At 33.5% G+C, this 16,520-nt stretch overlaps 1 protein-coding gene across 2 annotated transcripts in view; it reads left to right on the plus strand.

Moving 5' to 3' along the window:
• Nucleotides 1–11,249: 11,249 nt before the first annotated feature.
• The window catches only part of LOC149218098 (ubinuclein-1-like), an 87,895-nt gene continuing 82,624 nt past the window's right edge, over nt 11,250–16,520 (plus strand). For both annotated transcript variants that reach the window (XM_089383810.1, XM_089383811.1), the window contains exons 1-2: nt 11,250–11,355; nt 11,633–11,857. In XM_089383810.1, the coding sequence (XP_089239936.1) occupies nt 11,645–11,857 (213 nt within the window). In that variant the 5' untranslated portion in view covers nt 11,250–11,355; nt 11,633–11,644. The remainder of the gene's footprint in view (nt 11,356–11,632; nt 11,858–16,520) is intronic.

A 16,520-nucleotide genomic window follows, 5' to 3' on the forward strand; every position in this document is an offset into this window, starting at 1 on the left:
AGTACCTACACACAGATAGAAACATGAACCCATCAAAGCATATGATAATGATCTATTGATTAAAAATAGCATGGAATTAGATACATGATAAGCATATGAAAGCATCAAAAGACAATACAAGCATGTGGAAAAAGCTTTGAATACTTTATTAGTAAAAGGAAGAATTACAACCCAATTTGCCTAATTCAGCATCATTCTTCCAGTTCAATCCCATCCTCTCCGCACAACAAGCAAGACACTTTGACATCATTACAATACTTGCAATCAACTCAAAACTCATACCAACAACATCTCTCTACAATTTTCAACCCCCCAAATCATTTAGATGAGTGGTCTTTTTATAGGTGAATGAATGAGGTTATGCCATAAATGGTGATAATGAATGCCTTTCTAAATTTAGAAATCAGTTCCATGGAAGAAGGGATAGGGGATTGATGTTCCTTAACTCCCTTCCTCATCCAAATGCGAACTCAAAGGAGTAGGTGGAATTGAGAAACTTCTAGAGGCTTCTAATGGATAAGGAATCTTCAAACCCTCACGGAAGTTCGCTCAAATTCGCCCAACACAGGCCAAAGAGGGACCAAGTGCGTTGCATAACACCCTGTTAGTGTATGGTTTGCATTGTAGTGCACCCTAATGAAGGCCTACCTGCGTTGATCTTCTTAGAGGTAGTTTTTGGATGTTTTCAGTGATGGAACTTCTTGGGAAGTGAGGCATTCTGATGACTAACTTCTTTAGGGCATGTAACAACTGCACTAAGGGTTGATGGGCCCTAATAGTATCGATCTGTAAGTTGGGATTGATGTGCCCAAATGGATCTGTAACACCCGCCCTTCCCCTGGTCCTAGCTTGACTAGTAATAAAAGACGATGCAGAGGTCGGAAGACTAGTAATCGTGGTAATAGGGGTTCTTCATCAGTTCGGCCACCGAAGTGAAGTGGGCGTAGGTCGGATGCTCAGATTATATAGGAAGCGGTTCAGGCTTATAATATTGGAACTCCAGCTCAGGTGAAACAATTGATATCGTCATGGGAAGCTGATCTCAATCAACGAGCAGAAGTTGAAGTGCAGGTGGAGGATTGGCGAGTTCTTGCTCCAGATCCTAGTCATACTCGTGGGTGCACCACACAGTACAAACAAACAATGCACCTCTATTGGCTTATGAAGAGTCTCGTGGCTAAAGCCATCATGTCATCATTAGTTGACTCTAGCAAAACTGACCTAGGCCTTCAGGAAATCCAGAAGGAATTGCAGCTTATTCAATTCCAAATCCAACAGCAGAATGTTCGCCTTGGCCATATCGAAAAGCACATTCCATGCCTCCCCCATTTAGAATTACCCAGATCCAGTGCTAAGGACCCTGCCCCTATGGAGTCCTCTGATGATGATTAGTTTTTAGTTCTGTTATAGTTGTTTTTTTGTTGAACTTTTTGATGTATATGTCAGATAATATCATATATTACAACTATGTAGATGAACAATGGTTTTTAGACATTCATGCCTACAAGGCCTTGTTTGACAGACTAAAATTACTGAGATTTTGGATGGCTTATAATGAATTTCAGTGGTCAACAAACCTAGTTTCCCAATGGGCAAGTTAAGACCATTGAACATCTTTAAAAAATATAACCTACTTTTGAAAATAAATAAATAAAAAAGATCTACCAAACTTACCAAAAAAATCTTCAACAACAATTAATAAAACTACAATTTAATAATTTTTAAAACCATTTTTTATTTAAATTATTTTATTAATTTTAATAAAAAAATATCATATAATAAATAATCTTAACCCTAAAAAAAAATCCTTCAACCATATCAAAACAATCCCACTCCTCCTCCACCGCACCTATTTCTATCAACCTATGACTAACCATATCCCTACCTCCATGCAAATTATTGGTTGACATGTTAGGAAATATTGTGTAGATGAACGAAATGCACAATGTAAAGTTGATTAGCACTATTTTACACAAATAGCTGTGCTAATCAAAAGTGATTTTTGACTCATCTTCCATAATTTACACGGTTTGAATATATAAACAATAATTATGAAACGGGTTCCCTTTCTTAATTACATAATAATAATAAGCAGCCCCCACAGAACTTAAAAATTGGCACGCGATGATTCGTTATCTCTCGCCATTTTATAATCAGAAAACTTGGGTTGGCCCATTGGCCCATTTAGTTGGACATTATCTATAACTTTTCTCGAATACCCGAACTTCTAGAATGCTACGTTTTTGGAGTTTCAGGCCCATTTTAATAATGGCACATTATTTAATTTATACTTTTATCAATATTAATGGCGATATACATATAAAAAGGGTGAGTGAAGTTAGTGAATATGGTTGGTTGTTTTTCAAATCTAGGTTTATCTTTTAAAAATAGGGCAATATTTTAAATAGATTAAAATAATTTATTTATTTTTTTTTAAATAATTTTAATTGGAAAATGATTATAAATTTAATTCATTTTTGAAGATTTATTATTTATAAATTGATTTTTTTAATTAATATTTAATTTTTTATTTGTGTAATATAGGTAGATTTTAATGTCTAGATTAAACTTTGGTCTATTGGACCTAAAGAAACGAATTATTTAGTTTTATTTAAGATTTTATTCTTATCTTCAAAAAGCTTGGAGAGAAGCCTCCAGAGCTCACTGTAATTTTGACAACGTAAAAGACTAGGAAGGTTAGTATTGCAACAAAGATTTTGAAACTGAGATCTAATGTGGTTGTACGCGGGGCACTCTAAGAGGAAGTGATTTTCATCCTCGACGTTCGTATTCTCACAAAGATGGCAGAACTTTTCCATCCATGGTGTTTTAGGAACTGCCCAACTACCGGTTTCACTATGGAGCTCATGAGAGTTTGTTCCAATCTTGGCTATGTTAATTTTCTTCTTTGAGCTAGTTAAAACACCGAGATACTTTTGATCTTCTAGGGTGGGGTTGATGACCTCCCTATAATATCTTAATTTTCTTTTAGCTGCTAAATCTTTCTCACACCACATTTTTTCTTTGAACTTAGAAGTAACAATATTTTTAATGTTATTAATGTTTTGCAATGCAACATTCTGGTCGATCTCCCAATTGTTTAACCAGGCCCTGATGTCTTTATACCAACCTCGTTTGAGCCTTAGGTGATTTTGGTTGGAATTTAAAGCTAGCTTATGAAGTCTATGGTCTCCTATGTTATAATTATTTTATTTATTTATTTTTATGAATTTTTTTATTTGTTTGTTAGATAGTCTTGAAATAAATGGCACATTCAATCTGTAGTTTAGATTAAGACATTTAAGTGGTTAAAATCACTAAAGTATTATACTAATGTCCACACAAACTATTAACATGACTATTTTATCCCAAAAAAATTCGAATCAATAATCTTTTCATCATAAAATACCTTAACAAAACACTTTATCACTATATATTCTAAACCTTGTAAACTATAATTTTCTTTTTATACTTTCTTTATTATTTTACTTATCACTTTTAATCTTCTTTTACTATATTTCACCTAACTGTATTATTTTATAATTAATAACCTTTATTTTCACACTATTTTTTTATATTTTAATATTTTATTTATTTATACAACTGCTTCTCATTATTTTTTATTTTTTAAGTTTTATTAATTTTAAACAACAACTTCAGTATTTTTCGTATTGGTTATTAAATTTTATTTTATAAATTTAAATTCTTATTTTCAAAAAAATATTATTTAAATTTTAATTAAGTGGAAATTAAATTTTAGATGTCCTTCATAATAAGTGGAAAAATACTTTCATCTTTGTTAAGTTTAAATCTTATTTATAACACTTTTTTTTTTTATATGAATTTGTAAAGGTTATAATAAATCTAAATTATTTGAAATCAAAATTATTTATATATATATATATATTTTGAGAGTTATTTTCAGTCCAATATAAAAAAGTTTTCGTAATATTATATTTGGTTATATTATGTAGGTGTTTGGTAGATCCAGAGTTAAGATGGATCTAGTCTGGTTTAATTTTCTCATTTAAATAAAGTATATTTTACATGAATACCATGGGTTGTCATAAATCCGAGCTCAAAAACCACTAGTAACTTGACCAAGTCAAGTTTACCTTCACTACCCAACAAAAATCAATAAAAAATAATAATGTAAAATTTTTATTTTTATTTTAAATTTACCTTAAATACCCAATAAAAATTGTTTAAAAAATACAATAACTTAGAAAATTTATTTTAACATAGAGTTTATTTTATTTTATTTTATTTGATGAAGTCAAAATGTATACGTGACAACATCTATTGGGTACTGGTTGGAAAGCTTACTATGAGCTTGACAAACAATTGTAAGTCGAATGATCTTTGGGTTTGGAGTAAAAAACAGTTCCTCTTAAAGACTCTCGTCAACCCTGTTCTTTTATATGGCTGTGAGGTGCGGGGCTGCAGTGTATCTAGAGAGTCATGGAGAAATATTAAAATGATCCAAAAGCAATTTATAACCTACAACCCCAAGATTAAAGGTAATACACTCTACCCCATTCTCTTGATTGAAACTAGCATTTCTTCCATTGAAAACATGGCTATGTTTAGGTATATGATGTATAAGAAGAATTTGTCTAACATAAATCCAAGAGGCTCGTCAAAAGTCTAACATGGAAGCCAAGAGGCTCCCCAAAATGGCTTCTAACTCTAGTCAAAACCCCCACTTCGGCTCAAGCGAGGTTGGCATAAGGATGCCAAGTCTTGGCTCGACCATTTGGGAGATAAAGGAGAAGATCGTCTTGGAGAATAAGGATAGTATTAAAAACACCATTACTTCCAAATATAAGGATAAGTTGTGGAGTGATAAGGAGTTAGAGGGGAAAAGGAAGCTAAGGTATTACAAGGAGGTGATCAACCCCCCTCTTGCTAACCACAATGACTTTTTGGTCTTAACAAGTGCTAAGAAGAAAATGAACATTGCAAAGATAAGAACTAATTCACATGAACTTCAAAGTGAAACTAAGTGTTGGTCTATTCCCAAAACACCTTGGGACGAAAGAATCTGCCTCCTCTATGATACTAAGAGAGTTGAAGATGAAAACACTTTGTCTGATTGTCCGACCTTTACTCAGATTCATTCCCCTTTTCAAAACATTTGCCACACTACCAACCTTCTTGTCGTTAAGTCAACAAAACTACATTGACCTCGAAAAGTTTCTCTCCATTTTTTTTTATCACAGAAATAAAATATTAAATAATCTCAATTAATTGCCCATTTCTTAAGGTTCGGTAGACTATGTTGGTCTTAATGGATGTTAATCTTCTTCTTCTTCATCATCATATATATATATATATATATATATATATATATATATATATATATATATATACACACACATACACGCTTTCCAATCTAATATAAAAATTGTCTAATATAAAAAATGATGTTTTAATGTCATGTCATGTCATGTTATTCTATATAAATATTTTGGCTCCATCAAATTACAATAAAATAAAATAAAATAATTATTAATTAAAATATTTTAATTTGGTCAAATAACATAAATATAAAAATTTAATAATTAGACTAGTCTTATTTTAAATTTGAATTTATCAAATTTTAATAGTATAAATTTTTTGAAGTGTAAATCTTTTTATAAATTAAAAAAAAAAATTGATTTCTCTAAACATCAAATAAATTTATATCAAAATAAATCTAAATTAATAAAAATAAATAATTATTTTTTTAATAAAATATTTTAAAAATAAATAAATAATTTTTGAAAATTTAAAAGAATAATTTTTGAAAATTTATTTTCTTTTAAAATTTTATTAGTTTAATAATTTTTCCATATATAAATAATTTGAAAAGAATCTTTATAATAATTAAAAATATAATAAAATTATTGATTTGGTCCTTCGATCACACGATTTTATGATGGAAAAAAAAAAAAAAATACTAAGATTATATATATATGTATGTTAGCATTATATTTAGAGTTAATTAAAGTTAAAAAAGTAGTGTAAAGATATACATGGAAGCGGTTACATGTTTAATTGATAATTTTTTTCGGGGATTTGCAAGGTGGAATGATCTATTATTCTCTTTTTTGAGATACGGAGAAGTTAAGTATATTATATTTATTTCTCTTTAAAAAAGAAAAATTAAGTATATTGTATAATATGTAAATACGTTTTAATAATGATAAATGAGTGGGTGAATAACACAAAAAAATTAAAATGAAAATGATTAAAAATAAATATTTAACAGGAAAATAATAAAAAACAAAATTTTACAAGTTTAACCATTTTAATAAGATTTGATCATATTTAAATTTTTTAACATTTTATTAAATAAAAATTTAATAGAAATATTTTTTTACAAGTTTAATAATAATAATGAAGATGATTAACATTTACTGAAATTAATATAATTTATTGAATTTTAAGAGATAAAAATTAACAATCTTAATAAAATTTAACATTTTTAATAATTTAACATTTTATCAAATGAAAATTAATAGAATAAATAGTTTTTTTTTTTAAGATTATTATCATTTATTTTAAAAATATATGTTAAATTATTTAATAATTTATTTAAAAATAATTTTTATAATTACTAATGAAAAGATATATGACATTTTTTAAAGTATTTTTTTTGGTTAATTTTAATCAAAATCTAATAGAGATTTTTTAAAACCTAAGTTTAAGTTGTTTAATCTATAGAATTCAAGTGCCCCGTGGGTTTTGGAGGGTGTTGAATCCATTTATGCATTCAAAAATATGTTTTAAACAATAAAAAATCACAATATTGCTTCAAATTGTATTGCCCTAGTGAAAAAAGTCATTTCATATATAATCCTATAATTAAAAAATTAATTTAATTATATGTACTTAACCAACTAATATATATATATATATATATTTCAATGGAACAAATATTTGAATTTATGGAGACACTATCCAGATTGAAGGCGGAAACCTTTTACAAGAAAATTCAATTGTTGCTTCTCTTATTCCTAGACAAATTACAACACATTTTTCCTTCTTGCCTTTCTACTAAGCTGCAAAATTATGCTTTTTATAATTGTAAATCCTCCAAAAGACACTACCCAAAACTGCATATTTGCAATGCATTTAGTTGCTTAAAATTAGAATTAGGTTGTCACCTGCTTCCTTTTGCTTTGTTGAACTCTTCTCCACACTCTTTGTTGGGTTGCCCTCTATATCCATTATTGAATTTCTTTCACCTTGATAGAATCCCACCCGAGGAATCCTAGGAAGATCCCATGCTTTTAACTTTGCTAAGATCTCATCTATAGCCATGAGAGTTTCCAATTTCACTTTAAGTATATCCACTTGAAGGAAAACAATTTCTTCCATAATCATGGTATGGGAAGATTATGGGAAGACTGCCCCTGAGTTTGCCATTGGTCAAAAGGTTTCCTTAGGCCAGCGCTGCACCCAAATTAGCCATTTCATCTGCATTTTTATTATGTGCCCTTAAAATGTGAAATAACTCCACTTCTTCAAATGCCTCAAGTTGATGGTTGATTCAGCTTTGTAATGAGTCTATAGGAGAATCCTTGCCATTCTTTGCCTTATTCATTTGTTGAATAGCCAAGAGAAAGTCGTCAATGACTATCAATCTTTTGATTTCTCTTTCCCTGGCCAATCTTAGTCCTTGATAAAGGGCAAGGAACTCAACTTGATTATTTGTGGATAGCCCTAGCCACCATGCATACTTTATTTCTTCATCTTCATCAGGATCTAAAAGCACCCCTCCTCCTCCTGCCTATCTTGAATTTCCTTTCAATGCCCCATTGAAGTACAGGAAGAACCTGTGCTTTCCCCTTCTCCATTCTTTTAATTCATTTCCCTCCATTCGAAGCTTCTAATTGGGACTGAAAATAGGCTTCATACAACAGCCAACATGAGAGTTAGGATGATCTATAATGCACCACTTCCTTTTTGCTTCCAAGATTATAATAAGATCAGTTGGATCGAATCCTCTAGCTGTTATTGCCTCTGCTGAAATATGTTTGACTTTGGTAGCTGTAATGATACTTTAGACTTCTTTGTTCTGGAAGATTGCATGGTTACGCACTATCTAGATTAGCCAGCAAATGTATTTGGGGAGGGCTCTCCAATACCAAGAGACTATAGTTGTTGTTGGACACTTACATGGGATTTTTTGGATCCAAATTACAAACATCGCTTCGAAAGAGTCAGGGATAGCATCTAGCTCCATTACTTCTCTGAAAGTTGCCTACCAAACAGATTTAGCATAGTTGCAATTCTTGAACATATGTTCAATAGTTTCTTCCTCCTCTTTGCACAGGATGCATCTGGACGATCCTTGAATTTTTCTTTTTCTTAGATTTTCCGCTGTGAGGATTTTCCCCAGTACAAGCTCCCAACAAAAAATATTTACCTTGGGCAATTCATCAGCATTCCAAACACACTTCCACATTCCTCCAGTTGACAAAGTCCCACACTTGTGAAGTAGCACTTTGTACCCCATTTTGACTGAGTGTGATAGATTTTTATTGATAGTCTAGACTCTTTCATCTACGAGGTTTGTACTAATGGGAGCACACCCTTTTAAAGACTGAATCATCAAGCTCCATTAAGATAATAGGTGTCCTGGAACTTTTGGGTAGATCCAACCTCTCCAATGTCCACTGTCATCCCAAGATGAAAGATCAACAATAAAAACTAACTGTTGGGCTTTCATCCAATATGCCAGTTCTAGCATTTTGGGATTCTCATTTAGAAGCTCCTTCATAGGAGGATGATCCTTCCATAGCTGTATTCTTTTCCCATTTCCAGCTTTCCAACCTAGATGGTCGATTATTAGGGGAGCGACCACCTTGCAAAGCTTCCATATCTTAGATCCCTTCTCTATCCATTCTTCACTTTTTGGTCTCAAAAGTTAGCTTTGTGAAAATACTTTCGAAGGAGGGAAGTCTTCCACCATTTGGAGTAGGAGAGATCATCCTCCAGACTATCTTGGCACCCATAGCTATGTTCATTAATTCAAGATCCTTTACACCTAGGCCCCCGCAACAATTGGGAAGCCTAACTGTTTGCCAATTCATGAGATGGAATATGCTTTCATTTGACTTACCACCTTGCCACAAAAACTTTATGATAAGCCCCCTAATCTTGGACATAATTCCCTTTGGAGCTAATAGCGCCATCCATGAATAGAGAGGAAGGGCGGACATCAGAAATTTAATTTGAACAGATTTCCTAGCAACATTAAGCCATTGTTTTCCCCAACTCAATATTCTTTTCTTGATTTTCCGAATCACCCCTTCCTGATCATCATTATTTGTTGCACTTGTGGATATTGGCAGTGCAAGATATTTAAAAGATTTCCAATCTTTGCAGATTGAGAAGGAAAGATCCCTTACAATTTCGTTCAAGATTTCTTCGCTGCTATTCTAGCCATATATGTGACACTTCTCATTGTTTAGCTTTCCCACAGATAACTCATGGCAACTACACATTATCTTGTGAAAGCAACCTACAACTATTTTATAGGCTCCTCCCAATAATAAGGTGTAATCTGCAAAGAGTGAGTGATTAATATTTTTTACATTTTGAGCAATGTGTAGCCCCACTAATTTTCCTTCCAACCTGACCCTTTCTAGATTCTTGCTAAAAGGCTCTGCCATTATAATATATATCAAGGGAGACATGGGACATCATTGCCTCAACCCTCTCGTTGCTTTAAAAAAACCCACAAGTCTTCCATTCACCAATGGTGCTATCTAGGGGGAACTAATACAAGTTGCAATCCATTAAATTATATTCTTATTAAAGCCCATTTTCTTCATAGTTTTGAATAGAAAGATGTGCCTCACCCTATCAAAAGTGTTCACCATGTCCAACTTTATAACCATACTTGCTTCTCCTGATTCTTTGCTAGTGTGAATAACCTCTTGCACTAATATTATGTTGTCTACTATCCGTCTCTTCTCCACAAACCCCCCTTGGTTTTCAGAGATCAAAGAGGGAAGAAATTTTTTGAGCCTTGTCGCTATTATTTTCGAGATTATCTTATATGAAGAATTGCATAAAGAAATAGGACGATATCTAGCAAAGCTTACCAGATTGGATTCTTTTGGGATGAGGGCTAGGAAGGAGGAATATGTTCCACCTCCGAATCTTTCCTTTGATCCAGAGTTGTTTACCAAGCGGAGGAGATCCTTTTTAATCAGACTCCACAAAGCGAGGCTCCACAAAGCCTCGAAGAAGTAGATTAAGAAGCCATATGGACCAAACGCTTTATTTGGTGCCAAATCCCAAACCGCCTTAGCCAACTCTTATTCACTTACCTCTCTTACCAGCCAATGATTGTCCTCCATCGTAAAAAATGCTTCAGTTGAGTTCAAGAATTCAACAACCTTATCCTCATCAAAACCAACTTCTTCATGAAACAAGTTGTAAAATATAATTTTGAAATAATAATATATATAAAATTATTAATTATAATAAAAATAAAATATATTTTAATTTTAATTAAAAATAAAATATCTTTTAATTTTAATTAAAAATAAAATATAATCTCCTTAAATATTAAAGAATATTAATAAGATTAATTATAAAGTTTTGAATTTTAAAAAAAATTACTTTTAACAATTTGGTCAAATATGATCAATGAGTAAAATTAAAATTTATTCATAATTCTAATTAAATAAAAAATTAATTTACCGTTGAACTGTTTGGTCAAATATGATCAATAAGTAAAATTAAAATTTATTCATAACGCTAATTAAATAAAATTTTAGTTTACAATTGAATTTAACTTTAAGGAATAATTTTTATTTTAGCGAAAGTTTATTTTATGTAATGAATCAGGTGGGGGTAATGGATGGAGTTTAATTGAAACTTAATTCCGATGGTTACGGTTAGTGGTTCACATTAAAATCCCTTAAATGTTTTGCGGGAGTTTCGGTCACAGTCGAGCTGAGTCAAAATTGGGGATTTTTGCGATACGAAAATATAAAAAATTAATATTTTTCCACAGTTTTGAAGGGTGGCTTAATTAGTATGTACCTTTACAAAAGGGAAAAAGGCCATGTAGATTGTTGACGTGTTCAGTTGCGCACCCTTTAACGCACCTGCGGGGCTCCGCATAACGATAATGATAGACCACATTAGATGCTGACGTCAGCGGGGGTGGTGGGGACAGAGTACGCCCAGCAGTCCGACGGGGAACGGTCGGCCCAAATACAACGAAATTAAGCGAAATTCAACCACACGATGGCGGAGACGATGCCCGAAATGATGGCCGTGAATTTTCCCGGCGGCAATTAATGGCGTTTAACCCCGGCCGAGGGCGAGGGCGAGATCCAATTTCAGGTCTCCGATTCTTTGATTGTTAAATTCATCAATGTTCAATTCTTACGACCGGATCTTGCGTGTATTTTATTCGATCCGGTGACCATTGGATTGCCCCGATTTTTTAAGTAATCTTCCAATTGAGAAAGGATATAATATAATGAGTATAGGACAGTCGTAATAATTCTGTGAGTGAGGAAAGTTTTGATCTTCTTCTTCGGTGGACAGAAATCCGGAAGCTGGTGGAGCTTGGTTATATGGTGAGATCATAACAGGGATTGATTTATTGTTCTGGCAGTACAAAGAAACAATGGTGGAAGAAACCTCGTCGTCATCTCCTGGGGTAGTCGGCTTTTCGGTTCCACCGGGAAGACAGCGATTCCATATAGAACTGAAGACGGACGAGACCACATTTGTTTCATGGAAGAAATTGATTAAAGATTCTCAGAAGGCCGTTCAGTCTCGTCCTGTTGAACCACCCGTCGGAGCTCACCCTGCTTTGGAGGCTCGGATTGCTCCAGAGGTAGGCTTGAACCCTCTGTAGCTCCCCAATTTTGCTAGGGTTATTTTTCGGTTCCTCAATTTCCTTTGAATTTTGTAGGAAAAAGTAATGTACATACTCAGTTTTTTTCCCCTAATTCTGATTGGAAAAAATGTCTTAAAGACTTTTAACCTTAGAGATTGAAAGAAAGTGCATGCATGTTTTTGTTCCGTGCAATGAATGCAACTTCTCTACCAATTTTTGGGACTCAAGTATCTCTCCGGCCTGGATTGCCCTTTATTCTTTGCAAGCTACTTATTGATTTTTTTTTTTATTCACAATGCTTAGGGGCGAGGGTTTGTAGATGGGCCTTGCATTATGGAGGCCCATTGAATGCTTTAATCTTCCTTAATCACAGTGCTAGAAATCGTGACATTTTTTCTTCATTCCAGAAGCGTTTCCTGTTGGCAATGCCCGTCAATTAGGAATTGTGCAGCTGTAATATTTCTTTGAATTCTATATTATGTCAATCTAAACAATCATATTTCCTTGACGACGTGCTTTGTTATATATTATTTTTACAAAATGTTTGGGCAGTAGCCCTCTAATAGATACCTCATTTTAACTTGCCATGCCCATGGGTTGCAAAGGTCAGCAGGACTTTGACCTGGTCTCAAATGCAGCCTTTCTATATGGCTGGTATTTGAACCTCGTCCATCGGAACAACAGGCACTCAAACTTGCGGCTACATTGCGGCCAACACACAGGCAATGCTGGTTTTGTGTTTTATTATTAGACCACGGAATCATACGCCGTTTAATTTCTGAACAATAGCTAGCAATGTCCTCATTATTCTTCATGTCAGTGACATAATATTCATGATAGGTAAGCCTCTTTTTTAGATGTCTTTGTCAGGCTTTTTCGAACACTATTGAATGAGAAATTTTATGTTTTTAGATCTTGGTAAGTTGACTCCACCAGCGGTATGTTTTTACCTCAAGTTCATTGCTACACGAGTCTAGAGAGTTCACAGATTGTGTCCGTTGCGGAGCACTGTCAAAGAGTAACCTGTTAAGAAATAAGTTTCTCTCTTGGTCTGTATCCTAAGGGTTGCCTCTAGATATAGCAACTGTATTACTGGAAACAGCAGTCCCAGGTGCTGGAAATGTTTTTTCATGCTTTAGAAAGAAGTATTTGTAAGAAATGCCTCTGAAATGCAGCTGGAACGTTTCAGTGGCGTTTCAGATTTTTGAAACGCATATCGGCCATTTCAGCTGGTGTTTTGGTCACAAAAAAACCCATAAAAAATAAAAAAATGAATACTAAACCAATTCTTACAAATCAAGTTATGAATAGAGGGGTTGGGGCTCCTTTAATGATAACTCACTTTTTGGCTTTATTTCAAAATTTGAAATTCATGAATGGTATTCTGAATTTTTTACATCTCATGCATTTGGCCCTGTATCCATTTCCCTGCAACTTAGGTTAGCAAGGTTTTCTTTATGCTTGTGTTCATAACTCAAGTATTCTTGGAGCATTTTATGTACGATTACCTCAACTTGTACCTTGTTAGGATACAAGGGCACATTCTCAGCCTTTCAATAGTTTACGATTAAAAGTTCTTGAAACATACGATGACAGCACAAAATTTACCAAACTCTAGGGAGTAACAAAGGGTAAAGCTCACAGTTAGTGCCTATTCTAAAATTTCCTTCTTTGAACTGAGTTTATGACTTTGGATTTCTTCCTTGATATATTTTCACTTCCAAGAACAATACTAAAATGTATCAATGGTTGTCATGGTATAGTTATATGGTCCTGTTATGAGTTTTAACTTAGAACAACATTTAAAGTATACTTTGTAGATTTCCATATAGTTAGTGATTCTTGTTGGTTGTCATTATTCATTGTTTCATAACAATGGAAGATCATGTCGAATCCATGGGTCAAAAGAATGTCACATATTTAAACTAAACTATATTGCAACTTTACTGTGATCTACCTTGAGGTTATCTAGACTCCTATTTATGCGGTTCTAAAACATCCTTAATGTAATGGTCTAGTTGTTTGGAAGCCAAGCTCAATTGTTTTTGTATAATTGTCGACACCTATTGGTTAATTGAGTGTTTCAATATTGCTTGCTTATACATAGGATAGTATAATAGTACAACATGACATGATTCTCATCCTCAATTTCACCTTGAATATGTAACGCATAGGGGCATTATTCACTATATATGCTTGTCTACCTCTTGTTGTGATTGCTATGTGATGTCAACTTGCCTTGATCAATTTTTGTTTTTTCTTGGTAAAAAAATCATCATCCTATTAGATAATAAAAATGCACATAGATTTTAATGTTGCTTGAATGGATAGAGCAAAGAGATATATTAGCCTTGTATCAGACTAGGCCATAAGCAAAAATACCATTATAGTGTAACAAGGAGTGATCCAACCAAATATGTCCTTAAATGTTTTTGCTTAGAGTCCTTAAGTTGGAAGATGTAGTGTGAATCACAATAGATGATGTCATCCAAATCGAAGAAACAATCTTACATGTGAAATCTGAGGTTAGTTCATGGGTGTTGGTACCCTTATCATCTATTCTTTAGCAATAGCGGACTTCATGAATGGAGATTGATCATCCTTGTTAGGTCCTTGCATCAACTTACAAAATATTTGGAGATCGACAACAAAGTCATCTTCGAATAGCCAAACACGCCATAGATCGAGTCTCTATACTTCTTCTAAGCGTCAATTCTTGAAGTTGCAAAGGAATGAGTGTGCCGCATCATCTCCAAAATGTTCTAAATTTTATGTCAGACCTTTGAGGTGTATGGGATCCTTAATAGGTATGCTAGAAAGGGAGCCCTTTGCAAGATCCTTCTCCTTTCTCATTGATCAAGCTTCCCGCTCCAATATTGCTACCTCAAGTTATGGCTTATCAAAGTAATGGTTGTAGAAGTAAGCATGCATCCTCTTGTTCTTTACATTGAAGGAGGGGTGAATCCCCATTTCAAAGATTGAATCAAAGCTTTTATTGTCTCTTTGAAACACAAGGTATATTTACATAGGTCAAACACTTTAAGACAAACTTTTGCACATAGATCAAAGGTTAGTACACCATTGTTTAAATTGTTAAAACTCTCAAAGAGGGAAACAATCTACAACCTCAGTGAAATGGCTAGAGGCAATTGGTTAGTGCAAAATATTTTACATCAACATCTCTCAATTTGATCATCAACAAATGACCCTCCATGTTTATATGGTGATCATGGACCAATTAGGTGCTAAGCCACTAATCTAGAGGAGATGTTTGAAATGTTAGCTCATACGTGTATGATATGATGTGATCGTTAGATTGGTATTAAAAACACAATAAAAAAACATGCATTGTGTTGACCTTAAGTAACTCGTAGTGTTGAAACTTGAAATATCCTAACATTGTTAAGGGAAGGAGTGGTAGACCTACTTTTCTTTGGTAGTTGCTCCACTGGCCTTTTTCCTACTTGATGCTTTTTAATAGGGCTAGTTTCTAGAGGAGGCATGGGAGGGTGATTTTCTTTATCTTTGTTACCAAGGTTCTGCTAGGCTAGAGTTGGGCTTCCCTCCATTCTACTAGCAAGGGGAGCTCTCGTAGCGGGAGGGGGGAAAATAAATTGTAGAGCAGGGCCTATTTTGATATCAATAATTGCATAAATGGGGTAGGAAATCTTTTTTCTTTATAAGGATTTGTTGCTAGATGGTTCAATAGATGTGATTTCCTTGATGTCTTCCATCCATGATCAACCTACTTTTTTGTCTCTCCCAATGCATGTGAAGAAGGGTTAATCTATTACGTGGTAGAAGGAGGTTTGAGCCTTTGCTCCTCTTCTAATAATACTTCCTTTGGCATGATGCATTTATGAAACATGTCTCTTGTTACCCCTCAATCCATCATCATGGCTACTATCACCTTATTTGGGGCTTACCTTGTTGATCAATTAATGCCTCTTTTGTGGAGATTTTCTCTTCGAGGATCATTGGATTGTTTTAATGCTGATATACTTTTATTTTTTTCTCCATGTTCCTTTTGAGACTTTTAACTATCGTCCTTTTCATCAAGTCTCGGATGGCTAGCAATTCTCATGTAAATGAACTTCTTTAATTCCCTATATCTTGGCGCACTTAACTTGTAATATGATATCACCCCATCTTGTGGGTCAGAATTAGTGCTTCTTGTGCTAATTCACTCATTTTCATGTGCCTTGTTTCGACTAAATATATTAAAAGTTGGCATAGTGCTCCTACTTCAGAGGATGCATACTCATTCCAATTAACATTAATGCACACAATTTGTTACCTTTGTTGTGAGTTGTTCCAACAAGAACATTTTTGCACTCTTTCAGCTTTCTTCCAAGAATCTTTTAATTGGGCAATCATATAAAATTGTTGTTTGGAATTTTCATTTTATGTGTGTGTTTCTTTATATAAAAGGATTTGGGAGATGGCCTTGGGATTAGAAGTGAGACCATAGGTTTTTATATTAGTAATACCATTTCACAAGCTATGTTGACCAGCCAAACTTTGATTTGACTTTGTTGCTTAAGCGATTTCAATACTAGATTAAGAAGGAAGAATTATGACTGAGCAATTGGGTGCTCTATTAGTAGATTATATACCATCCTTTTGTTAGAGATTTTATTATCATTTTGCATGGTGTTCT

The sequence above is a fragment of the Pinus tabuliformis genome, chromosome Q (genome assembly GCF_031772625.1).
Source record: "Pinus tabuliformis cultivar Carrire ecotype Pingquan chromosome Q, CPIR1, whole genome shotgun sequence".
Taxonomy (NCBI): Eukaryota; Viridiplantae; Streptophyta; class Pinopsida; order Pinales; family Pinaceae; genus Pinus; species Pinus tabuliformis.